This window comes from Sycon ciliatum, chromosome 5, assembly GCF_964019385.1.
Source record: "Sycon ciliatum chromosome 5, ocSycCili1.1, whole genome shotgun sequence".
Taxonomy (NCBI): domain Eukaryota; kingdom Metazoa; phylum Porifera; class Calcarea; order Leucosolenida; family Sycettidae; genus Sycon; species Sycon ciliatum.
In genome coordinates, this window is record NC_088647.1 from 680,790 (window position 1) to 707,084 (window position 26,295).

At 48.0% G+C, this 26,295-nt stretch overlaps 2 protein-coding genes across 2 annotated transcripts in view; one reads left to right on the forward strand and one right to left on the reverse strand.

The window, feature by feature from the left end:
- The first annotated feature begins 11,004 nt into the window (after nt 1–11,004).
- LOC135817093 (tyrosine-protein kinase CSK-like) lies at nt 11,005–13,059 on the forward strand. Its single transcript, XM_065330212.1, has one exon. The coding sequence runs from the start codon at nt 11,055–11,057 to the stop codon at nt 12,087–12,089; it is 1,035 nt and encodes a 344-aa protein (XP_065186284.1). The 5' UTR covers nt 11,005–11,054; the 3' UTR covers nt 12,090–13,059.
- A 1,048-nt stretch (nt 13,060–14,107) lies between these two features.
- LOC135817086 (intraflagellar transport protein 122 homolog) overlaps nt 14,108–26,295 on the reverse strand; it is a 49,897-nt gene continuing 37,709 nt past the window's right edge. The window contains exons 38-46 of the mRNA XM_065330201.1: nt 24,193–24,290; nt 19,832–19,913; nt 19,136–19,219; nt 18,585–18,696; nt 17,425–17,467; nt 16,964–17,043; nt 16,511–16,596; nt 15,499–15,663; nt 14,108–15,309 (exon numbers count right to left, since the gene is read on the reverse strand). Coding sequence (XP_065186273.1) covers nt 15,202–15,309; nt 15,499–15,663; nt 16,511–16,596; nt 16,964–17,043; nt 17,425–17,467; nt 18,585–18,696; nt 19,136–19,219; nt 19,832–19,913; nt 24,193–24,290 — 858 coding nt within the window. The 3' untranslated portion in view covers nt 14,108–15,201. The remainder of the gene's footprint in view (nt 15,310–15,498; nt 15,664–16,510; nt 16,597–16,963; nt 17,044–17,424; nt 17,468–18,584; nt 18,697–19,135; nt 19,220–19,831; nt 19,914–24,192; nt 24,291–26,295) is intronic.

Consider the following 26,295-nt stretch of genomic DNA (forward strand, 5'->3'; position numbering starts at 1 on the left):
AATGTGCGAATGTCGAAGATGACTACGAGCAACAGTAGATAAACGTGTATCTACTCTTGCTACGAGTAAGACTGAGTTTCATGAATCAACACACCGGAATTTGAGCAAATGAACATATCTCAGGCCAGGTTGTACACAAATACCCTTCACATCCTTGCCTCGTCGCCAACCTACTCCAGCCTCTACCCCATTGTTCAGGAGAAGATATCCGCCACTACAAATTGGATGCGGAAGTGGTTTCTGCGCCCAAACATAGATACAACAGAACTCCTATTCTTTCCATCTCTTCCCTATCCCCTTCCACCTTCGGTTTCCCCGATTCACCCCCTGCTTCATCATTTTACATCTAGCCATAAGCATCTTGGCATTGTATTCGATTCTTCTCTATCTTGGTCCGCCCACACTGACCACGTTTTGTCCCGTGTTTCACGTACTGTAGGCATCGTGACGTCCCATTTCTCTCACTTACCCACCAGTTGTAGGGTATGTTTTTTATAAATCTTACATTTTTCCACTCTTTCTTTATGGATACCCTGCATGGTCTACCATTACGAAGTCCCAACTGGAGAAGTTGGAAATTCTCAACCGCTGTATCCTCCGCATGATATTTAGAACTGGCCGCTACATTTCTAACTCGGACTTGTACAAAATTGCAACCTGTGCCCCTGCAGAGTTATCTCGATGTTATAATGTGCTGTCCTGTGCACGCAATTCACCTTGGCATATTCCCCCCGCACCTACAGCAACGTAATTGGTTTGTTTCGAACTCCCCCAAACGTAGTAAAGTCCGTCTCCCCGAGCTACCACATCTCTGTATCTTCCCCTTTTTCAGCTATTATACTAAATGGATGGCGTTGCCTCTTCATGTCCGTCAGGCAAAGTCGCTTCCTTCGTTTCGCAATCTTGCAAAGCAGCATTTCAACATTCCAATCCAATAGTCAGTATACCTGTTTAGTCTCGGTCGTCTCATGTCGGCTGTACTGCTCCCTTTCCTCTGTTTCTTACCGTGGTATTGGTGCACCACCACACTTCTTATACTTTCTCTCTACGCCATGGCTGGCAAACGCCCCCTCCTCATCAATATTGGCACTGATTCACCTTTAGCCACTGGAAGGTGTAAGAATAAACATAGGTCACGCCGAGCCGTAATCACGTTTGTCAGCAGAACTGCTCGTGACTCAGCGCATTTTTTCCGTCCGTTGTCATCCCTGCTGCGAGTGGGGAGCTTCATGCCCACGATAAAAGAGAATATCATGATATTTCAATCCTTCATCATAGAAAGCTATTCGAGCTCAAAACGAAAAGACAATGGCCATGATAAAGATACTCGTACATGTGACTGGCCTCCAATCCAAGTGCTACAAAAGACTGGAAGTATTTTTTCAAAACAAGATTTTGAAAAAAAAGGTGAGCGCTCGAGTGCATGCGGCGAACACGGCCAAACGCCATACTTTTCCTTGGTAACATGACTTCAGCCGCATTATCACCATGGCGAGTTGCAGCGCTGATCCTGAAGTACAGCGTCAGCGGCACCAGAAAAGTGTCCTTATTCTACCTGAGCAGAATTCGGTACTTTTTCTGGTGAGTTTCATGCATGTTTGGTATGTGGATAAAGAAATGGAGCAGAACTCGAGGAATTGGTCCGAATTGCCCGCCAAAAGGTTTGTATGGTTCTACGATACGGATACGGATACTTCACGAACTCCGAAAAGACCCAGCTCCTTGTCAAGCCAGAGCTGGAGCAGGAAGCACGCCAAGTGTTTGCCGAGACAGGGATCCGGATTGTCACGGGGAGCTTGCGTTATCTCGGCTCCGAGATTGGATCGGAAGAGGCGGTCGCGGAAAGTGTGCAGCAACGGGTGGCGAAGTGGAAGGAAGAGCTGAAAAAGCTTACAGAGATTGCAAAAACGGAGCCACATGCTGCCTATGCTGCAATATCTCATGGTTTACGTGGTAGGTGGACCTACCTATTGCGTACAGTACCTTTCCCTGCACAATGCCTTACCGACCTTGACAAGGTGATCACGGAGGAGCTTCTACCTGCTCTAGCGGGCCGTGATTCTTTCCTACCAGAAGAATTGAACCTTCTCCGCCTGCCCTGTCGACTGGGGGGGGGGGGGGGGGGGATGGCCCTGCCGTGTTTTCAGCAAATGGGTATGGCAGAGCTCCCTGCGTCGAGAGCTGTAACGGCCCTTCAGGTGGAGGAGATTGTACACCAGAATGATCAATACACCCATAACTCCACGGAGGATGTTCGCCAGGCAGCCCTAAGCGAGAAGACCCGGCTAGCGCATGACCGTCGTCAGAGGGAGCAGAATGATTTCGTCACGATCAAGAGCAGTGCGTCCCCTGCCCTGGCTCGTCGGCTGGAGAGTTTATCCACGAAAGGCGTGTCGAGTTGGCTCGGGGTATTGCCTCTGGCAGACCATGGTCACCATCTGTCCAAGGGAGACTTCCGCGACTCTCTAGCTCTCCGCTATGGTTGGTCTCTCTTGGACACACCAGCGAGCTGTGTGTGTGGGGAGCCGTTCGACGCCACGCATGCGATGATTTGCCCCCGCGGAGGTTTCCCGACAATTCGCCACAATGAAGTAAGAGATATCGTGGCGGATCTTCTGACGGAGGTATGCTCAGATGTGGCAGTCGAGCCTGTACTTGCTCCGATCACAGGCGAGGTGTTTTTATCGGCATCAACAAACACCGCGAACGACGCCCGCGCTGATGTCCGAGCTCGTGGGTTCTGGACCCGGGCTCAGAATGCGTTCTTCGATGTCCGGGTCTTCCACCCGGATGCAGCATCATTTTTTTTTTTTTTTTTTTTTTTTACTATTGACACAGCCCGACTGGAATACAGGTGGAAAACAAAAAGAAACGAGGAAAAGGACAAAACATAGGGGATGTAGGGACGACGTGCTGATGTGCTGGGAGCAACTCAACCGACCAGAGGTCTTGGCGTCAGCGTTGCAACTAGGCATCGAAAAATGTGTGTTTGGGTGGGGGGGGGCTGCACAAGAACAACTGCAAACAAACAGAAGGTAGAGAATACCACAAAATAATAACTTGGTGCGAAATAATGAGAAGAAAATAATGACGCCCAAAAGCGCTAAATACGAAATTAAGAAAAAGGAAAATAATAAACCACATAGCGCTAAAGCTGCACCAAATAATAATTTAAATTATAACTAAACCGGGTGGAAAACCAAGAAATCATAACAAACAAGACAAACTAAATAATAAATTAATGATAAAAAATTAAATAACGAGAGAGCTTGGAAGCTCAGGGCCCTACGCTATGCTTTGTTACTTAGCTCATCGTGCATGTTGTGGGAACTGATGGAAATGTTTCCTGGGACGGTGCTGACTCTGCCGAGCACGCGCGTTCTGGAGTCGACGGGATCTCTCTGCCGACGTTTCCTGTGACCGGCGCTGACTCGCCCGTTCACGCCTATTTTGGAGACGACGGGATCTCTCTTCCAAAGCATGTTTTTGCTGACGCATCGTATCACCTATTCGGCAACTAACATCCATTCTAATTTCATTTCCTCCTCGTCTCCCTATTTCTGTCCAGAAAGTCTCTCTATACATCAGGGAGTCGTACTGTATTGGCAGCTACCCTAACGGGTCACGCCGCCCACCACCCAAGCATGGGTATGATGAGGGACAGTGGCAACAGAAACAAAAAACAGCAAGCAGGGAGAGAAAGCAAGAGAAAGACGGCGACAGTAGTACATCTGGTGTGCGACGTATAGAAAAGAGAGATGACAAGAGATGCGCACAAAATAGGAAACAATAATTTTTTTTGCTGTTCCGAAACAATCAACCAGGTGATGGAGTGTGGGCACCCGAAGTCCCGCCTGGACTCCACTGGAAGAACATCCCACCAGGGATATCAGCGATAGGCCAAGTGTTGAAAAACAGCCATGAGGACACATCGTCTAGAAGTCCACCGCGCTCGAACTGAAATTGCAGGTTCAAACAATTTCCCACGCGGCGTCAGGCAGCGTAACTCTTCTCCCTGCATCACCATCCATCTCCAGCAACCGTCTCCACTCACAGCTCATGCCTCTGCCACCACTGTACTCCTCCAAGCTTCGCAGTTTGAAACCATTCGGGGGTCAGCTACACCACCGCGAATGGAGAGACGAGGACGACAACGGTCGTGACTGAAAAGACACTGCCTTGGCGACCGCGTCGCGGAACCCTCGCCCCAGCAAATTCAGAAATACGCCAGGGGCAACTCTGGTGGACTCAGAGCCACCTCCTTGGCAAGACTAGTAAGAGAAACGACTGAAAACTCAGATAAAACGGAACTACAAAAAGTGCGACCGTCCCCTTCAAGCACAGTTGCAACACACAGGGAGTCGTATACATGTACAGAATATTGTGGCCAGCTGTTTGTAGCCAGCTGTGTTTGATGGTACGGTACGGTACGGGACAGATACGGGAGCCAGCAAATGGCCAGCTGTGCGATACGGTACGGGACAGATACGGGATAGAGCCAGGCGTGACACAAACAAACAAACAAACAAACAAACAAACAAACAAACAAACACCAAATTAAAGCTGTGTGGACCCTGGCTAGCGCCAGACGTTACTGAAGTAACGTCTTCTGCATAGCTACGGGAATAACAGGTAAATGAAGCCCAATATCATCAGCATAGCCGAACCAAGGAACATGACCCGTGCCACAGTCAAGAGTTCATCCGTAGAAGTCGGTAGCCATCAGCCAGTGTTGGTGCGTGAGGTACTTATGAACATCTTCTTTGAACGTGTGGAGCCGCTTCAAGCTGAGTGGAGCCCTTACAATTTCGCTCGGCAAGCTGTTCCATACTGACACTACAGAAAACGGGAAGGAGCGAGAAGCATAGGCAGGTGCTCTCCTGTCCAGGACTTGCTGCAGCTGCACATGGTGCTGCTGGCCAGGAGGGGGTTGACTCCGGGTGCGCCGAGCTTCTACATGGTTGGCTGGAGGGGGGATCATGGCGGTGAGCTGGGGTGGTCCTGGGATGCACTGGAGCTTGTACAGGTATACCAGCCCAGATACAATCCGGCGGTGGCACAGGCTTTGGAGAAGGGCACCAGGGCCAATAATGGCCATTGCACGTTTCTGTACACGGTCGAGTCGGGCGAGGTGGCTGGGTGCAGCTCCCATCCACACAAGGGGAGCATACTCGAGGATGGGTCGCACAAATCCCTTGTACGCACAAAGCCGGCCATGGTAATCTAACACCCGGCAAGCCCGACGGAGAACACCCAGTCTCTGGCAGCCACGTGTCGCAATTGAGTGCAAGTGATCCCGGAATGACAGCTTGGCGTCAAATGTCACTCCAAGAAGCTTGATGGTGTTGGCTTGTCAGGGACAGCAGGGTGTGTGGCTTTCGTAGTCATCAGCAGCTGTTGCGATTTAGAGGGCTCGAATCTGATGCGCCAGCGTTCTCCCCACTCTTCAAGACGCTTGAGGCTGGATTGCAAGGCAGCAGTCATGTCATGCATATTGTCCTGCGTGCGGATGAGGCTGTAGAGGGTTGTGTCGTCTGCAAAGGAACTTAGTCGCGTCTCGGGAGACAGGCACTGATCCAGGTCAGACACATACAAGAGGAAAAGTGTCGGGCCAAGGATACTGCCTTGGGGCACACCTGCTGTTATGGGCGCCGGAGAGGATGAGTCGCCATGGACCAGGACTGATAGTTTGCGGTTCAGGAGGTAATCCTGCAGCCAGTGCAGCAGGCAGCCACCAATGCCAACGTTCTTGGCTTTGAAAATCAGTCCAGAATGTGATACCCGATCAAATGCTCCTGCTATGTCCACCGCCGCCATGTGAGCGTACCCTCCATCGCTGACAGTCTTGACCCACTCAGTGTGCAAAGCAGTGAGGATGTCGCACGTGCCTCTTCCTTGCCGAAAGCCATATTGACTGTCGGGCAGAATATTGAAACGCTCCAGATAATTCACGAGCTGCTTGTTTACTATACTCTCCATTACTTTTGACAGGATGGATAGTAGTGAGACTGGCCGGTAATTCTTGGGATCCGAGCGGGGGCTCTTCTTGAAGACTGGAACCACATGGGCCAGCTTCCATTTGGTAGGTTGAACACCGTGGCGAAAGCAGAGTGAGAACAGTTTGGTGACTGGTTCTGCAAGCTCACTGGAGCACTGAGCTAGGACTCTTGCTGGAATATTGTCAGGTCCTACATACAAGAGCAAGCCCGTCAGTGATCTTCTGAAGCAACATGAGCGCCGCAAGAAGAGTGAGTATGCCGAGCGTATCAACAATGTCGACCGTGGTTCATTTACCCCTCTAGTCTTTACCACAGCGGGTTGTTGTGCTCCGGAGTGTACTGCATTCATTAAGCGGTTGTGTGCATTGCTGGCAACTGCCGATCGACCGTATGCCCAGTTAATGGCCTATGTGCGGTGTCGCTTGTCCTTCGCTTTGCTCAGGGCAGCCATAATGTGCATTCGCGGTGCACGTTCGGCCTACCATCGTCCAGTTAATGCGATGAGGGAGTTGGCCATTGTGGAGAGCGGCTTATAAGCATGTGATTGAGTGGTCTCTGCATGTTGATCGGGTAGCGGAGTTCCATCACTGACGCAGTGTGCGGGTATTGCATTATGAATTGGTTGAGTAGATAGTTCCGGAATAGATGACTTGCACAAAGATTGTCTGGGTTCGAGACGGGGCAAGTGGACCTTCTGACTCTGACTTCCCCACCTTTTGAGTTCGTGACTTTCGAAGTTTCGCTTTTTGCCTGAAGAACACTGAGCTAGTTTTTTTGGCTAGAGAGTAGAGTTGTTTTGATTCGGCTTGTATCGTCATTCCGAAGCGCTGCTACTCTCCTGAATGCACTAGCAGACGAGAGATGGAACTGACGCTCCCATTCCATACGTTCCTTTCCGAGCCGGCCGGCCGGGAGGCAGAAAAATGAGGGAATATTTTTAGTATCATTGGTGTAGGCTGCAACAAGCACGTCGTGGTCCTGAAGTGTGACTACTTTCCCGCAGTGGAAGCGAAGTCAAGCACAACGAAAGTTTGTGGACGTCTGAGAAAGAACTCGATTCCCTTCGATTCGGCTGCACTAGATCCAGAGCGACTCTCTCCTAAGGACAGACTGCGGAGAGGCCAGGAACCTGCCGAGTCACGAGTGGTAGCCCAAACCACGAAAATGAGGGGTGGAAGGACTGAGTGTGAGAGCCAGATGGCCTTTAGTAGTACTTCAAGTAGTATCTGAGTTGAAGGAGAGAACAAGTGTGCTGGAGAAACGCTGCGAAGTCCTCAGGCCTAATGTGTACTAGCTACTGTTGAAGTCTCACTTGTTCCGATATGAACACTTCATCAGCCCTGACTCTCATCAAACAGTGCATTCGCCTTCATCATACACTGGCTCCGTTGCCTACAGTAATTCACATTTTGACGGGGCGCGCTGGGACGATACGGAAGGAGCGGCGGGAACCATTGGAGTGCTCATGATGCTGGTTTAGTGGAGACGGATGTGAGTGTCAGGAACGGGAACGCAACCGCACTACTGTACAGATCAGGAAGCGATGGAAGAGTTGAATCTGTTCAGCCTTCCATGCCGTGTACAGGGACACAAGCGTAAAAATGGCTACATTTCGAATGTGAACTGGCGATGGCATTGTGTGGCGACGAACACAACTGCAACTGTTCAAATTTCAGCATTTCGAACATTATGCTTCTCATAATAACTCACCGAATGGCTCACATGACGGAGTTGGACATTACCAGGCTAGGATTATCATTTGCTGTATTTATGGATATTCCTTGAGTTTTCAGATGAAGTGCTTTATCTTTTCCTGTCGTTCCTTTAGTATGGCACAATGTCCATGGCTGCTTCCTTGTCTTCATAACAGATTGGTATAATTAGCATGATTCTGCTTTTTTGAGAAGAAATAAAACTTTCCTTTCGGAAAGGAAGCCCAGAAACGTCAACCCCCATGGACTTTATGACTCTCGTCCATCGACGTTAACCGTCGCAATAACTGCTGCATGTATGTTGTGCTGTGCGAACCGTACAAGATTTTACAGCTCACCCACGCCTTCCCAACAGGCTCCTATATCCCGTACCGTTAGCGTTACATTGAATATGAACTAGGCTAGCACAGTTATCCTTCGTTCTTTTGATGGCGGCGGGTAGCATGGAACTTGACGTGTTCTTGGGATCCTCGTGCCACACTTACTGTTCCCGGATGCCATATTATTGGGTGCATCGAGGTTGCTTCTATGCTCACTGTTGTTTAGTAAGACAATTTTTTTATCTATTTCACCGAAGAATAAGGCTGTGTTTACATGAGAAATTTCAACCCGGGTCGAGTTCAGCCCGGGTTGAAAGTCTGTACGATAGACAAAAGAGGTGAGCGTTTACATGAAGACAGTTGACCCGGGTCAAATACTGATATGCCGCCAAAAGTCCACTTCTACAGTCCTGTATGGTCACGTGAATCCGTTCGCGCGAAATTTGCATCTGCAGTGCTGTTCAAACCTGGCGCGAGATACGCACAGAAGTACGTTTGTACGATTTTCTTGACCCGGGTTGATTTCAACCCTCCCCTTGGGGGGAGGGTTGAAATCAACCCGGGGCGAAATTTCAACCCGGGTCAAGCGCAATGCGTCATGTAAACGCGCCATTCACTTTGTGCACATGGCGGGTTGAAATCTGACCCGGGTCGAACTCAACCCGGGTTGAAACGCTTCATGTAAACACAGCCTTAGGCAAGAGTATTTTGGGTTGATTTGGACGCCTGGCTTCTCTTCACATAATAATACAGTCATGTACTTCCACTCAGGGAGTAGTACAATACCTGCTTCCACTAACCCTACAAGTGCACATGCATGACTCATGAGCTACTGAAGACAGTGACGGTACTGATCATGTACATGTACATGTGCATGCCGTGCACCGTTCATTCATGCTGACAAAAAAAGTGCAATATTACTAGTCTACAGACGGTGTACACTGGTGTAGGGTGCCCGCAGTGTAGCCTGGGTGCACAGGGTGCACTTGCCCCGTCTCACTCGCGGCTCGGATCTTTAGCTTTGTGCAAGTCATCTATTAATTCCGTGTTCGATATTGTTTATTTTTTACATATTTTTATTTTATTTTATTCGTGTTCGGTATTGAATTTAAAGGGGAAGTATACCCTAAAATCAAATTTTCACCAGTTGTAGTCTTCGGGGTGCTGAGTCGAATGGTCTTGGTCCGAGGAAGCTGCGACGCTCCCTTCCTACTTGAATCCCAATCGAACTCGCGCACTTCCACCGAAACTGGGTGACTGCGCCCTACTAGATGGGGATTTGTATGCAAAATGTCACTAAAAGTGCCATTTCGTTCTTATAAAAGCACGGATGACCGCGATTGGCCCATATGTTGTAGTCTTTTGGACGCTGAGTCGACTGGTTTTGGTCCGAAAAGGCTGCGATGCAGCGTTCCTCCTTTATTCCCAATCGAACATGGTTGAACAAGCGGTCACGTGCTCCTGGGTGCCCAAATCACCTGGTCACCGCGCCAGCAGGCGACAACTTTCACACCAAGGTTCAACTCGAGTTCAACTCGAGTGACAGGACTGCACCCAAAAAAGGTCAAACAGGCTTGTAAGTTGTACCCTGCAGGCACGGTGACCAGGTGACTGGTGTACGCAGGAGCACGTGACCGCTTCTTCAACCATGTTCGATTGGGAATAAAGGTGGAACGCTGCATCGCAGCCTTTTCGGACCAAAACCAGTCGACTCAGCGTCCAAAAGACTACAACATATGGGCCAATCGCGGTCATCCGTGCTTTTATAAGAACGAAATGGCGCTTTTAGTGACATTTTGCATACAAATCCCCATCTAGTAGGGCGCAGTCACCCAGTTTCGGTGGAAGTGCGCGAGTTCGATTGGGATTCAAGTAGGAAGGGAGCGTCGCAGCTTCCTCGGACCAAGACCATTCGACTCAGCACCCAGAAGACTACAACTGGTGAAAATTTGATTTTAGGGTATACTTCCCCTTTAAATTTAAATTTATTTATTTTTTACAAATATTGTTTTTATTCCATTTCACATTTTTCATTCGTGTTGGGTTTAACTAGACTACTCACTGTACTGATACATGGTGATGATTGTGCTTTGCTTTGCCCGTAAAAGAGGCCTTCCCGATTTGTATGGTTCTGCCAATTTCACTGCTTTTCGAGCAGAATCTGCCACCTTTTCGAGCATTATCCATTATCCGCCAATGCCTACCAAGGACCAGGCACATCTCGATATCAGTGGCAGTGGATTGTGGGGCAGTCGTTTCGAGCACACATATCACCGACATGAACAGGAAAAACGAAGAAAGTACGAAGAGCGGGTCCGGAATGTCGAACATGCGTCGTTTGCCCCGTGGTCATGAAGGCGTCAGCCTCAGGTGCCGCATTTCCTTTGCTCTCCAAAGGTCCTGTACAGTGTCAGTGTGCCTTAGACTTAGAGGGTCTAGAACATTATTTGGAAAATATCAACAAAGAATTGATCAACAAGAGCTTCCACCACACTGGCGGTTTCTGAGCCTGAGGCAGGGTTCTCAAACTTCTCATACCCTTGTTTTGTGCACGGTTTGTTGTTCATGTGCCATGTCACTCAGATCATGTGCAGGCTTTGTGGCCAGATTCCTCGCTGTAATTATCATGACATAGCTATATAGCGGCATTGCTCCGTGCTGCCAGTGCCACATTAAAAAAAGACCTGCCAAAAGCTGCCATGCGGTCTTTGACTTTGCGGTTGAAAGGTCATGGACTCTCCGCTCTGTACCTGCGTGGCAACTAATGTGTTACTTGCAGCTATAGCTAGCTAGCTATATTTTGTAGTCGGTCTTTGACTTTGAGGTCCAAAGTTCATGCATAGACTCTCCGATCCGACCTGTGGTTTCCGATTTTCGCTTTCGTGTCATGTCCATGAGCTCTAGCGCTATAGCTGGGTAGGTCAAAGGCGAAATATTTCTTTTTTAATTAATCTGCATACTGCAGCAAACTCCGTTCCTTGGTTTCGCGACTTTTTCATTGGTGTGCCCACTTCCGTGCCATTATGGACTCCAGCACACGTATGTCCACTATTGCTGGGCTGAAGAAGATCAAGCATCTCGGAAAGGGGAGCTTCGGTTCCGTATCGCTGGTGCACGTTGTGAGCCCAGAAAACTTTGATCTGAATTTTGAATGCCGCGCTGCACTCAAAGTTCCCACCTCGTGCAATCCAGATGATCACGAGGACTTCTGCAAGGAGGCAACTATCATGCGCGGATTGAACCATCCGAACGTTGTGAAGGTCTACCATGCCTCGCGTGATCTTCGCAATACCCCATACATACTCATGGAATACGCTGAGAATGGAAGTCTGCTAGACTACTGCAAAAGCACTGGAGTCTTGACTCGCTTGCATGGCTACTTTGGAAACCCTTTCGGCGGGAAGTCTGAGCTACAGATGTGCGTGGATATTGTACGCGGTATGGAGTATCTGGAAAGTAAGAGACTGGTGCATCGTGACCTTGCCGCAAGGAATGTTCTCGTCACAAACGACGGTCTTTGCAAGATTGCAGATTTCGGCCTGACGCGACGCATGATTAAACCAGCTGGATATGCTTGTCCTGCAGGTAACGAGTTCGTGTTTTCCACGATGACATATGCGTATGTCGTGGGAAATCCAGACGGTGCTATTCCAGTACTGTGGAGTGCACCCGAGGTGCTGTCAGGAAGCCCCTCAACGACGAAGTCGGACGTCTGGAGCTTTGGTGTAGTGCTTTGGGAGGTATTGTCATTAGGTGCTGTCCCATATGATACGGAATTGGACGTGATATGCCGACCAATATGCGGTCTCCCGACCCAACAATCCGTGGTGCATGCCATGAATCAATACCTACGTGGTGGCAGTAGGCTTCCCCAACCGGAATGGTGCGAGGCTGATCTCTATGCTCTGATGCAGGAGACTTGGGATCTGGACCCTGATGCTCGTCCGACATTTGCTGATTTGCAAGTAAAGATGGAAGGTCTTCAAAGCATCAGAACGCAGAAAGCTGTTACTGGATTCGCTGTTTTGGCCGCCGGAGCGCTACGTCTTCTGAAATAACGTTAGTGCTCATCATTCTCACAACCCATGGTCACAGGCTGGTATCCATGGTCACAGGCTGGTATCCAAGGTAATAGGAGGGTATTCATTTCCTGTACTGTATATACAGGAGACAAGCCCTGGCCTTTCAGTGTATACGTGTGTATTATCATGGTTTGGCCACGGCTGCAGTGTCCTACATGCAGTTACATGTATGTGCTAACACCACAACGTGTGTATCCGTTATCACTGCCTTGCCTGATCTGTAAGCTTGGCTGGCACAGCTAGTCCATCTAATCCTATTTGTAGCCAGCATGCAGCATTGCGATGAATGCTCTCATCCTCACCTTCACTGAAGGCCTGTTGCTGAACCATTGTTGTGTTTTACTCAGACTCAGAGCTAGCTGTGATGGTTATCTCCACCGCTACCTAGCTTTGACGCTCAATGAATTATTTCACACACATCGTGTCATGTTCTTTTGTTCTCTGTCAGTTTATCATTTCATCTGGGGGCGTTTTGGTGAGCTGCGAGCGTGATGTTCAAGTAAACATTCCTCTCTGTTTGTTGCGTGAGAAAGCTTCTCCCAGCTGCTTTCCCCACTCCACACTTTGTTGGGTTCTCGTTTGTGTGCCTTGGCTTTTGTATTGTGTGGACGATGAGCTACATGTAGCTTCCTCAGCCTGGCTCACTCATTCAAATTGTATTTCACACCGTCTACATGCATGTGTTTATATTTGACGTGCTCACCAACTCTCTAGCTATCTTCAATACTTCCATTGTCCTTTTTCGCCACATTCTCTTTCACCTTTTCAATGATGCATATTGTTTCTATCGCTTGGCACAACATGATAAACTTCAGATAAAGTAACCTTGCAGCGATTCAACTCGTCTTCCTAATCGCCGTACCTTTGAAAATACGAAATCCGAGTGGACACACATATTCCCATAGCGCTGCACATCCGAATTCCAGTTCCAGTTCAGTTCTATCACAACGTTTCGGCACTTGGCCATCATCAGGTAATCAGTGAACGTCAATGAATACAGTGGAAGGCACACAAGAACAGTGCACAGTCAACTAACTTCGCTAATAACGACTGCGGATATAACGACAATTCGCGAATAATGACAGAATTTCCATGCCCAGAGCAAAGCCCCATCTACAGTACTAACTGAAAATGAGACTTTGGGTATAAGGACACTTCGCGAATAAGGACACTTTTCTGATGCCCTGCCGAGTGTGGTTATACGCAAAGTTGACTTTACACGTACAACAGAGGCGACATGTCGACAGGCTGTGTGGCTGAAACTGCAAGTTACACGCATTTCAGCGATCATCAGACAGCGGCATTAATTTGTCATTCACAGGAGTGTGATCGTCACAATACCCCAGTACACACAACTCGTGGCGTAGACGCCTAGCATGGATGTCTGAGAAACTGCATGACTATTATGGCAGCAATAATAGTCTTGAGACTGGTTCTTAGTGACCTTGCAGCAAGGAATGTTTTCGTCACAACCGATGGTCTTTGCAAGATTGCCGATTTCTGCATGACTCGACGCATGATTAAAAACAAGCTTAGTATTCTACAGGTAGCGGTGGGTTCAGGTTGTCCGAGTTGAAATATGCCATGTGTGGCGGGTGCTGCACCATTACTGTGAAGTGCACCAGAGCTGCTGTCAGGAAGACTCTACAAGTCAACGCCAAAGTTGGACGTCTGGAGCTTTGGTGTAGTTCTTTGGGAGGTGTTGTCATCAGGTGCTCCTCCATACAGTGCGGAATGGGATGATATTATGTACAATAATACATTCCAACAGTACGCTTGTACTTGATATATAAACCGATATACAAGCGGAGGCACAGCCGAAGTTTGTATGATTGTTTCCACTGGGTGAGCCCCCTACCCCCGAACCAAAAGAGGCCACATTTACACCAGGCCTTGCCAGAGTGCTCAAACCGACAAATCAGTGAGCTCTGCATAACGCGAACAGCAAAGACACTATCCCACATGAGAGTGCTCAACTGCTACAAGAGCAGGAATTCATTGTATATTATATTTTTTACTGAAAAGCACTTTCATAAGCACCAGGCGCAGATCAAACACACACACACACACACACACACACACACACACACACACCTGGTCCTGGCCCTGGTAATCACTGCCATTACGGTCACGTGTCCCCTTGCGGGGCCGACAATATGGAACGAGCGACACACACACACACACACACACACACACACACACACACACACACACACACACACACACACACACACACACACACACACACACAGGGCATACATGGTGGGACAGCAGTATTTGCGCACAATCATAGCCCTGTCACAAGTCTACTACTTCAACATACAGATATACTCTACACAGTTACATGATTGTACACCCCAGGCTCACATCTACTGTCTATAGAAAATATAGTTGATAATTATAGAGATAACTGAGGAACGTTTTAAAAACACATGACATCTACAGGGAGTAGTACGAGTATGGTTGGCTGGCCACACAAAACACAGCAGTGACACTTCTGATTTCAATACAATAGCCCGCATACCAGTCAGCGGCGCGTTATTCTCGGCAGATTGCCATTTGACAGTCCCATTTCGCCAGCCATACCAGCTGTAACAATGTATCCTAACTTAGGAGAAAGATAGAAACAACGGCCGAAAACCAACGGAAATAAATCGAGATACTGAAGTATGTAGTATAATAATAGTATGCTCTAGCTGACGGTGTATGGGATAGACGACGTAGATCACTTGTTCACTAGAAGGGCACACGAATAACATCTCCTGTTCATTGGACATACTATGGTATCATGGAACACTTGCCTGCCTGATGAAGTGATGTCTGTCACAGAATGGACGTGTAGCACTCACCCGCAGGAAAAGAATAGATTTAATCACACTGATGATGTGAAATGCTCGCCGACAATAATCAAATCAACTCACTTAATACCACATGTGTATGCAGCCGCGAGATAATCACGCATACGCACACACATACATATAAAAACACTCACACACCGATGTACACACACACACAAACACACACGTGCGCGCGCGTGCGCACACACACACGCACACAGGGAAAGCCACTGTTGAGCACTGACAGCAATCTAGTATCTTGTGATTGGTACGGGCTCATCGACATTGACCGTATGTCTGCAATACGGGCAGCATTGCTTCTCCAGAACATTGACACAGTATTCATCCATGCTGAAGAACTGGATAGGACACAATGCACAAAGAAAGAAGTTGGATACCAGGAAACTTACATTCGACACACATACACACACACATACACACGCACGCACACATGCATGCACGCACACATGCATGCACGCACACACGCACGCACGCAAACATGCACACACACCACCTCCATCGCCACCACCATGGCAGCGGCTGCTCACCTCGTTACAATACTGGCAGAGGGTGACATTGTGTTCTTTGACGACATCCTTGTAGTACTGCCAAGACCTTGGTGCTTTCCACCGTCGGATTAAAACTTCGCGTGGGTCAAAGCTACGCAGCATCTCACGATCAGCCACAATGAACTGAAAGTCCATCCCATCGGCCTGCGCACATCACAGTAGCCACAACACGTGTTTTATGTTCAGCTATTTCAAGTTACTAAGATCTGAAATTATGTTACATGGAATGCACCAGCACTATAGACACATTTCACCATGCGAAGTCCATCCACCATCCGTAGAGGGCTCAATAATTTCTCATTTCTATTTCTTTCATGTTTGGCTGCTAGAGACACATACATACACCCCCTATCAGGGTTCTTGCCAAAGCGACATAGCGAGGCGCGGCACCCTCCTTCAATCTTTGACCGCCCTCTTTCAGACAGAATACGCCACCCTTCAGAGTGCAAGCGCCACCGCTTTACATGCATGATAAGTACGCATCGTGTGGTAGCACAGCATAAAATTGTGCTACGAAAATGGCAGTAATAATCACCAAACATGGCGGTAAAAATCACCAAACATGGCGGTAAAAATCACCAAAAATGGCGGTAAAAATCACTAAAAAATGGCGGTAAAAATCACCAAAAAATGGCGGTAAGAATCACAAAAAAGTTGGGTCCGATGATCCCCCCCCCCTCTTCACTTTTGTTCTGGCTCTAACCCTGACTATGCTGGCCAGAGCAGATTTACTTGGCAAGAGCAACCTTATTCGGTTGAACCAGCCACTGCAAATCAGGCAACGTTTGCGCCGGTTCTAGTGTGAGAGGCTACCGTTGCCAGAACAATCAGAAAACGTCAGCAGGACCAGCTTTAGTTAGATAATACTGCAGCTACACCTGACCCACCAACATAAACCTACCCAAACAATCTGCACCCCGTGCTACATAGAGTAGACGGCAATGAATGCACCAGCATAACAACAAGGATATAGAAATGGGAATGGCGTTACCTCGTATGCTGCCATGCGTGCGCTGAACTTGTCCTTGACAGTACCATGGTCCTCTGCGGGCATTATGGTTAAACGCTCAATGCCGTCTGTTCACAGGCAATGCACGCATGCATACACACACAGATACATGCACGTACACAAATACACACACACATACACAGTGACACTCACAAACACACACACACACACACACACACACACACTACCTGTACTGTACTTGCTTACTGCTATGACTTGTTACGCGAGTCTCCGCCGAAGAGGAGAGAGAGAACCAAAAGGAATCCTGGAAAGATGACTCAATGAACAATTGTATTTTGATATCACACTCCACAAACGGGTAACATCTGAAAACTCCTTAGTTGTATTCATGTTCGATGGCTAACATAGCAGTTGACTTGGCCTGCCAAACATGCCATGAAAACATTCATGCATGTGTTTCACACAACTCCGTACCAAAGTCACGTCCACCAACATCAGTAGCTTCTTTCTTCCTGGGTGGTTCCGTCTGGATAAGCCTGAGAGCTTCTTCGTCGCTGTACAGGCAACACAGAGCATGACTTGAGCACATAATTATCGTTATGACAGACCCTTAAAAGAATAGAGATTCAGGCAGCAGACGACTTTCCCAGGGTTTGTCGGCATCCCTGGCAAGACAGGGTCACTTGGACCAGAGAATTGTGATCATACAATAACTCCTGGACCTAGAGATGGCAACGCTATTAAGCAGCGGCTGCTCCAATAATGGTCTACATGTACATGTAAAACGCCCTACACCCTACACCCTACACGCCCTACACGCCCTACACACCCTACCCGCCCTACACCCTACACGGCAAAGAAAGGGGTTAACGTACATGCCCTTTCAAAAGAGCAAGATGGTGACTTGCATGGCCAAGTGACACTGAGGAAATTACCTTATGCCTGCTTCCAGGACAAACTCGACCAGTGGAAGAAGATCTGAACAGAAAAGAGAAAAACAGAAATTCACTCAAAATTGAAAACTACCCTTGTGTCGGCTGCACTACGGAACTAGCAACTTCATCGGTATTAGCAGAGGAAGTCGGTTGCTCCTACTTCGAAGTATGTGGAACACCTACTTCTTGACAAAATTTAATGTGACACTTCAATGAGTTACGACTGCCATTCGGAGCACATGAGGAGCTCGTCGTACCTTCCAACTGCTCGGCTTAAAAGCTTCAAAGGTCTTGTTGTCCCACTCACAGACATGTGACTTGGTCTCGTTGTCCCACTCACAGACATGTGACTTGGTTTTTTGTCCCACTCACAGACATGTGACTTGGTCTTGTTGTCCCACTCACAGACATGTGACTTGGTCTTGTTGTCCCACTCACAGACATGTGACTTGGTCTTGTTGTCCCACACACAGACATGTGACTTGGTCTTGTTGTCCCACTCACAGACATGTGACTTGATCTTGTTGTCCCACTCACAGACATGTGACTTGGTCTTGTTGTCCCACTCACAGACATGTGACTTGGTCCTGTTGTCCCACTCACAGACATGTGACTTGGTCCTGTTGTCCCACTCACAGACATGTGACTTGGTCTTGTCCCACTCACAGACATGTCACTTGGTCTTGTTGTCCCACTCACAGACATGTCACTTGGTCCTGTTGTCCCACTCACAGACATGTGACTACAACCGTTGTTGGACCTAACATCGTTGTGAATAGGTACTGCATGGCCCGCAGTATCTGTTTCGCACTACTGCATATACAAGTGTGACCCATGCAGCTATCTGATGCTTTGCGCGGTGTTTACCCGCTGGAAACAAACCGCCAGTGCATGTACATGTACATGTATGTATGTGCATCCCTCGTGATGTTTGGGCTGCTCAACCGCCATAAATGCAGTACTCCCGAGCACAAATTTTATAGGCCTACTCAAGCTCAACTGACTCTGGGGGAATTCGGCAAAACAATGTGCATTGAGCAGGGTGGTGCCCCCCAGCAGCAGGTTTTGAAGATGTTACGACAGACTACAAACGGACTGTCATGAGTCAGTCCAGTGTCAAGCTTGGCAGCAGAAGTAGCCATGTTCACAGGAGAACTTACCGAATGTTGTAAAGTCGTACACAAGTGGTTGCTGGCATGTAGGACACTTGCGGCCTAGATTGTGCAGCAGTGGCGTGGACGTAGAGCATCGAAAACACAGCGGCGTCAAGTCCTGCCATGTAGAATACACAGGATTAAACAACACACAGGCCACAGTCATGGTCACATGGTATGGCACTCTCATGGTTGATCAGGGGTCTAACTAAAGACGCACGCACACGTGCACACGCAAGCGCATACGGACGTGCACGCACGTGCACACGCAAAACATCCACTCATAGACACTTCCCACGCTAGCACAATATGCGGGTTAACCACGAAACAGCTTTCATATTTGGACAATGTGATCAGTCACCCACAAAGTTCACATTGGGATAGTGTGACCAGTCACCCACTAAGTTCATATTTGGACAATGTGACCAGTTACCCACTAAATATGGCCATACGTACTGATCAATTTCACCTGGCATGGCTAGGAGGTAGGAATATCAGCATGTGTGTGTATGATTAGCACTAGGTGGGTAACATACGCACACAACGTGTGTGCTTACCTGTTTGTCGTGCATACCGCGTGCCCGGATGGTGAAGCTGTCCCTTTCAACGATTTTCTGATATTCGCGTGGCAGAACACACCTCTTTGTACACAAACGTACACATGTAGAATCACACACACACAAACACACACACACACACACATACACACACACACACACACAAACACACACACATATACACACACATATACACACGCACATACACACACACACACACACACACATACACACACACACAGAGATTGAGAAGGAATGTGTGCATGAGAGAATAGGACAGAGAGAAAGACATACAGAGACAGACATACATATATACAGACAGACAGACAGATAGACAGACAGCAGAAAGTTGGATCAACAAGTACTTCGAAGTAGCAATCATGCTATCATCAGCTCAGTGACTATAATTATTACATAGGCATAGGGCTGCTCAATGAAACCAAATCATGTGAGTCAAGTTTGCGCTTTAGGTACAGTATTCACAGACTGCCTGTGGCTTCACAGCGCCAGGCGCAGCATAATCGCATGTCATATAGCATCACTGAACATCTCGTAGCACCGATTGTCACCAAAGACACAGCTTGACAAAAATCTTCAGGAGTCAGAGTCAGAGTCGTGAAGTTAGCAGCACACACACTAAGCTAAGCAAATCCTCCAGTACCACTAGGGGAATTGCATTTGCTGGGCTTCACTGACCTGTAACTGTTCATAACAGAAGCATGCCGCTCGAAATCCACCCAGATCCCGGCACTGCTTGGCCATGGTGTAAAAGATGATGCTAGATGAGCGGTAACACAGGTGACAGCAGAAAACAAGATATGCATTAACAGTGCAGTAGTCATTCATTTGGAGGAGTTCATAAGGGAAACAAAGTCTGCAGGAAACCATGACTGCCACAGCCAGCTTTCGTGTTGGCATCAGCCTCAGTTCTTTCTCACTGTACTAATCTCGTAGTCAACTCCCCCCCCCCCCCCCCCCTCATGCTCATGCTCATGAACAGAGCATATTAGCAGAGCTGCACAAACTAAAAATGCAGATTCTGCTTAACGTAGAGCAAATTAATGTTTGACCCTGGGCCCAAGGTTGTGTCAGGCCCACAAGTCATATAATTCATTCGTTCATGCATTATTCATTTGGCCTGGGTAGCTACTTGCGCGTCCATGTTTGCCATAGCTACCCAGGCCCTTTATATTGCGTTGCTCTCTCTTCAGTAAGCTCTCTTCAAATTATCGCTCTCTTCAGTCGAGCTCTCTCTCATAATGTAGTTGTTGCGTTGCGTTGCGTCTACCATAATAAATGTTTCCCCCCACTTGTTCCCGTCGTCCATTGCGTTGCGTTTGGGAGGATTGAGGTACCAGAATGTCCAACATTGGCGCCCGGCTTTTCGCTCAGACCCACGACCCTGCTCCAGAACTCGTCGTCAGTCTCGTCTCGTCTCGTCCATGTCAACCTCGTCTCTCCTACGCCAACCTCGTCTCGTCTCTGTCAACCTCGTCTCGCCTATGTCTACCTCGTCTCGTGCAAGACATGCAGGTCAGCTATTTCTCATTATTTCTCTCTCTCTCTCTCTCTCTCTCTCTCTCTCTCTCTCTCTCTCGCTCTCTCTCTCTCTTTTCTTTCGTGCGTCCTACTTCGTCACATTTATTTTCGGTTTATTTATTTCGTGAATTTTTTTGTAGTGTGTGTGCGCGCGTGTGTTCAGAAAATAATACCAAATTAGAGGTCCGATCATGGTGAGCCACGCTCTAATTTTTGATGTTTAGCAGAAGTGCAACTACGCTATTTTTAGCCATGCAGGCAGTATCAGTAGGTTCCTCGTGACATCTAGTTTCTTATCTTTAGACTTAGAGAAGTACAGGGACAATAACTGTAATGCATGATACTAGTTAACACTTTTGTGAGATCCGTGCGCGCATGCAATATGTGTGTGTGTGTTTTTTCTCCCTCAGTCATTTCTTTATCTTTTTCTCACAAGTCATATAATTCATTAGTTCATGCATTATTCATTTGGCCTGGGTAGCTACTTGCGCGTCCATGTTTGCCATAGCTACCCAGGTCCTTTATATTGCGTTGCTCTCTCTTCAGTAAGCTGCCTTCAAATAATCGCTCTCTTCAGTCGAGCTCTCTCTCTCTCTCATATTGTAGTTGTTGCGTTGCGTTGCGTCTACCATAATAAATGTTTCCCCCCACTCGTTCCCGTCGTCCGTTGCGTTGCGTTTGGGAGGATTGAGGTACCAGAATGTCCAACAGTTGTGATGGCTGGGTGATAGATCCTAACGCTGCTTGAACTTGATGACGGCAGAGTCAACAAATAACGACTCCTGGGCTGCATGGGGACCACTCTGCCCATATCAATGTACAGTATGTGGTCGGCAGGGCCTTGTGTTCCCGGAATGTGTACATTGTGTCCCCCTGCCCCTCTCCCCCGGCGCCCACGCCAGCTACTACCAGCGCATATGACACCCCACTGTGACGGAATTCACGGAAACGTACATGGGACCGTGCAAACACTGGGTCAAAGTGGATCCGCAAGTCAGTCGGCGGAGTATGGGATAATAATCATAAGGTAATACAGGTGGAATCCTGATAATTCGAACCTCAAAATGCCAGGAAAAAACTTCTTATTATCCAGACATTCTAATTATCCAAACATGAACCCACAACACAATATGTATGTCAAAATGCTCTCATGGTCACGCATAATTGCGCTATGGACCTTAGACACAGATTTCGCGGATACTGAACTGACCGGCACAGCCTGCTCATGCAAACTGAACTGACCTGTACAATGTACAAGTACAATGAACTTCGAATTACACTTTGCTAACTTCGAATTATCAGCACAAATCCCACACATTTTCTATGTAAGTGGAATCTGTGGGACTTTGAATTAACCGGACATATCAAGTTCTAGGTTCGAATTATCAGAAATATTTATGCGGGACTCGTATTGATAGAAATCGGTCCTGGAAAAACTTCTAATTAAGCGGTATGTTCGAATTAAGCCATATTCGAATTATCAGGATCCCACCTGTAGTAAAGTAAAGTTCCTGCACTTGCTGATAACTCAGCTGCATACCAAGCTGACAAGTTGACCAAGATCCGGCCAATGATCACACTACTCAACTGCCGTTTCCAGGAAGTGTATATGCCCATAGCACGCATCAGCATTGATGAGGAGCTTGTGGCCTGGCAGGGACGCCTCAGCTTCCGCCAATACATTCCGTCCAAGCGAGCTCGCTTCGGCAGCAAAATCTTTGCCCTGTGCAAGGACTTCGGCTACCTCTACAACTGTATCATATACGTCGGCAAAGACAACGCCTCATTTGATGCTGATGTGGTCTGCCAAGTCAGTGTCCGGAGCTGTCGTGGCAAAACTGATTCAACCTCTCGCTGGCAAAGGATACCAGCTGCTCGTTGACAACTGGTACAGTGGAGTGGCTTTGGCGCGATGCCTGTCTGACAACGGCACGGCAGTTTGTGGTACGGTGCGTGAGAACTGCTCAGGATTGTCAAAGCGTACTGCAAATAGGCTGGACTGAAGAAGGGAGAGTTCGTCAGCCGCAACTCTGATGGCCTTCTATTCGTCAAGCTACGTAACACGAAGGAAGGCTGCTTTCTGTTGTCCATGCACACCGCAAATGTCATTGCCACCGGGAAACGTCACCATCAGGTCAGGATGGTGAGAAAGTTGGCCCTCGTCCAGGATTACAACAGGTTTAAGGGTGGAGTTGATAGGGACGACGAGATGCTCTCGCTTTATACGTCTGTCCGCAAGTCCTACAAGTTGTACAAGATGTTGGCTGGGCATGTGATGGAGGAGTGCCTTCTGACTGCCTACATGATTCAGAAGAAAAAATGGCGGCACCCTTTCCCACTACGACTTCATCCGCGTCGCATACTCAATGCTCATTGATGCCGGGAAGGTTGAGCTCCGGGAGATCGATGTCGCCGATGAACCACTGCCCACAGCTGCAACTGTGGCTTATCAGCAGCCACAATGTCAGCCACACCTCTGCCTTGCGGAGCTCCATCATCTGACAATTCTGCCCGCAACACGATCCCACAGAAGCGCTGAACTATATGATCGACAAACGGGGTCCGGAGTGAGCCTCAGCACTACTGAGAGGAGGGCCCAAAGCCCCAGGAATGTGTCCTGCACCTTGTTTCAAGGTGTACCACACACAGCTTGATTATGGCCAGCTGTAACTCATTTTTCAAGGTCCTGCCTGGGAAAAGCAAAGCAGTATTGTTGATTTTGATGTATTCATGTAATGAATTCAGTTTAGCGTAGGCGCACATCTTGCAACTACGTATCTGCTGCGCAACAGCGCCCTCTACTGTTCTGGCCACGTCACTTGTTTAGCGCACCTTGCCGCGACCGGCAATACTGCCTGCTCTACATCACATTTATGCGTACGCCATCACAATAATTAATTCAGTTTTGATCGGGTTCGAGTCAGCAACGTGGCACATCTCCTTGCCATTCTCAGTTTTGAGTATTCTCTGCTTTGGCTCATGCCCGACTTGCATCCTGCTGCCTTTGTCTTTTGCTGACCCACCATCCCCCCACTAACCATTAATACTACATTGCATCATTCCTACTTCAAGTACAATAAACCTGGTGGCGAGTCACTCATAACTGGTCTGCCTTTCCATTGCGGCATTATGGCCTTATGGTCCTGCCTTTCCATTGTGGCAATCACAGCCTCCGGGCTTCTGCCTTCCTGCGGCAATCACAGCCTCCGGGCTTCTGCCTTTCTGTGGCACTCGCAGCCTCACGGGCTCGTGCCTACCTTGCGGCAAAGACCAACCAGTTCCTCGTCACCAGTACTTGCCCAACACAACCTAGCCTTATTCGTGTGGTGTACGCCTGTCTGCATGCCGTCTGTGTGCGCAGAATGCTAATATAGGAAAACCCCAAAAATAGGCTACTCAAAACTGTGTTTATTATACCTTAAGAGTCTAAATTATTCCAGGAGACGCATGGAGCACGCCCTCCCGCCCGCCCACGCACCCCCCCCCCCTCCCCCTCTCACACACAGAATTATGCATACCCTTTGAGGATGCCGCGAGGCAGGCGGTCACTTTCCAGCAACATGAAACGGCACATGTTGAGCAACGTCTGCTGCGTGTGCTTCGTTACGGGCTCTTTCTACAAACAGACGACAACAGGATGACAGCGCACAGAGAAAGCAGAGAAAGCCGTCTTGACATCAACACCTTGATTGACATACCACCAACAACATCCATATACCCATAGGCAAGTGTGCATGCGAGTCTTGCTCATGTCTCAAGAACATTGCATAAAATCAAATAGAAGCAAGAATCAAGTCACAGCTTTTCTTTCTTTCTTTTTTACAAACATTCTATGCTCATCAGATTCTAATTTTCAGCATACGAGATTATAATTTAGAAGTGATGGTGGGACATGGTAGGCTCCACCGACCATACACACCAACATTGAAACACTCTACACTAGTACAGTGCATAGGTGATGGAAATGGGTTGTGCTGCTTCAGTGGAAGGAAAAGAAAACAAAGAAAAAAGAAAAACAGGTTTCAGAGCAGACCCGCTCTCTTCCCATTCACTCTGAAAAAAGAGAAACAGAAAAGGACTGCAAACTTATGATTGTTACATCATGAGTAGACAGTATTGGGTGGACAAGCTTGTGGCGATGATGATACCACCAATGACCGCATTAGGGTACATACAAACGCTGCGCTGGGCAAAGTCTCAGGGCTGGGAACAGCAGAACCCCACACCAGCAGTCATGAACCAGTGACTGTGAGCCACGAAGCCAGCGGAAGCTTTAAACTTGAAGCCGAGGATTGATAATGCCACACGTTGACACACCGCCATACCCTCACCATAGATGATGTCATACACTGACACCCAAACGTACACTTACCATAGATGATGTCATACACTGACACCCAAACGTACACTTACCATAGATGATGTCATACACTGACACCCAAAAGTATATACTTACCATAGATGATGTCATACACTGACCCAACAGGGCCCACACCATACAACATACATACATGTAGCTATTACAGACAATGTCATATTGTTAGGTTACCACTTACAGTGCATGGATCCCTTCTCACCCTCTACCATGTATGCACCATACAGCCTACACTCTAGTGCTTCCCGTGCATCCCTCTCCCTGCATGTACGCCGCATTCTCATGACTCTGCACATATAGCTTCCTGGGTGTCTATCCCTGACTGCAACCTGCAGTCTAGCAACCTGTACACATAGGTCATAGCTTCCTGCCTCCATTCCCCATCCCAGTGCAGTCCCATTCTGTACTTCAATCCCCAGTGGCCGGTGTAGATCAATATGCACCTCTCCTCCGTATTTATCATAACGAGAATGATCCAATTCAAGCCGTCATCTTGCTGTCTCGGGTGGCTTTTGCGGCTTGTTCTGTTTCAACAGTATACTGACACATCACCACACAATCTACTCTCCAGCTAGCATACAGTAACAGGTGATGTCACATGCTGACACACCGCCCTACAGCATACGTACACGTAGCTAGCATGGAATGATGATGGCACACATTGTCACACCGCCTTACAACATACATGCACATATAGTACAGATGATGTCACACACTCTCACACTGCCTTACAACATACACACATGTACGTGTAATCGATGATGTCACACTGTCACACTGCCTTACAGATCTACCACAGGACATGACATGCACTACCAGTCAATACAACACCTGCCAAATTTAGCACAGAATTACATGACATACATGCATACATGAAATACATGACATGAATGGCATACACCACAGACATGACAACACACATGACAACACACATGACAACACACATGACAACACACATGACAACACACATGACAACACACATGGCAACACACATGACAACACACATGACAACACACATGGCAACACACATGACAACACACATGACAACACACATGACAACACACATGACAACACACATGACAACACACATGACAACACACATGACAACACACATGACAACACACATGACAACACACATGACAACACACATAACAAGCTGTGACAACACACAAGACAGACATGACATACTGATGTTGACATTGAAAACCAGTGGAATGATCATGGCTGGCATGCACCCTAAGTGTGT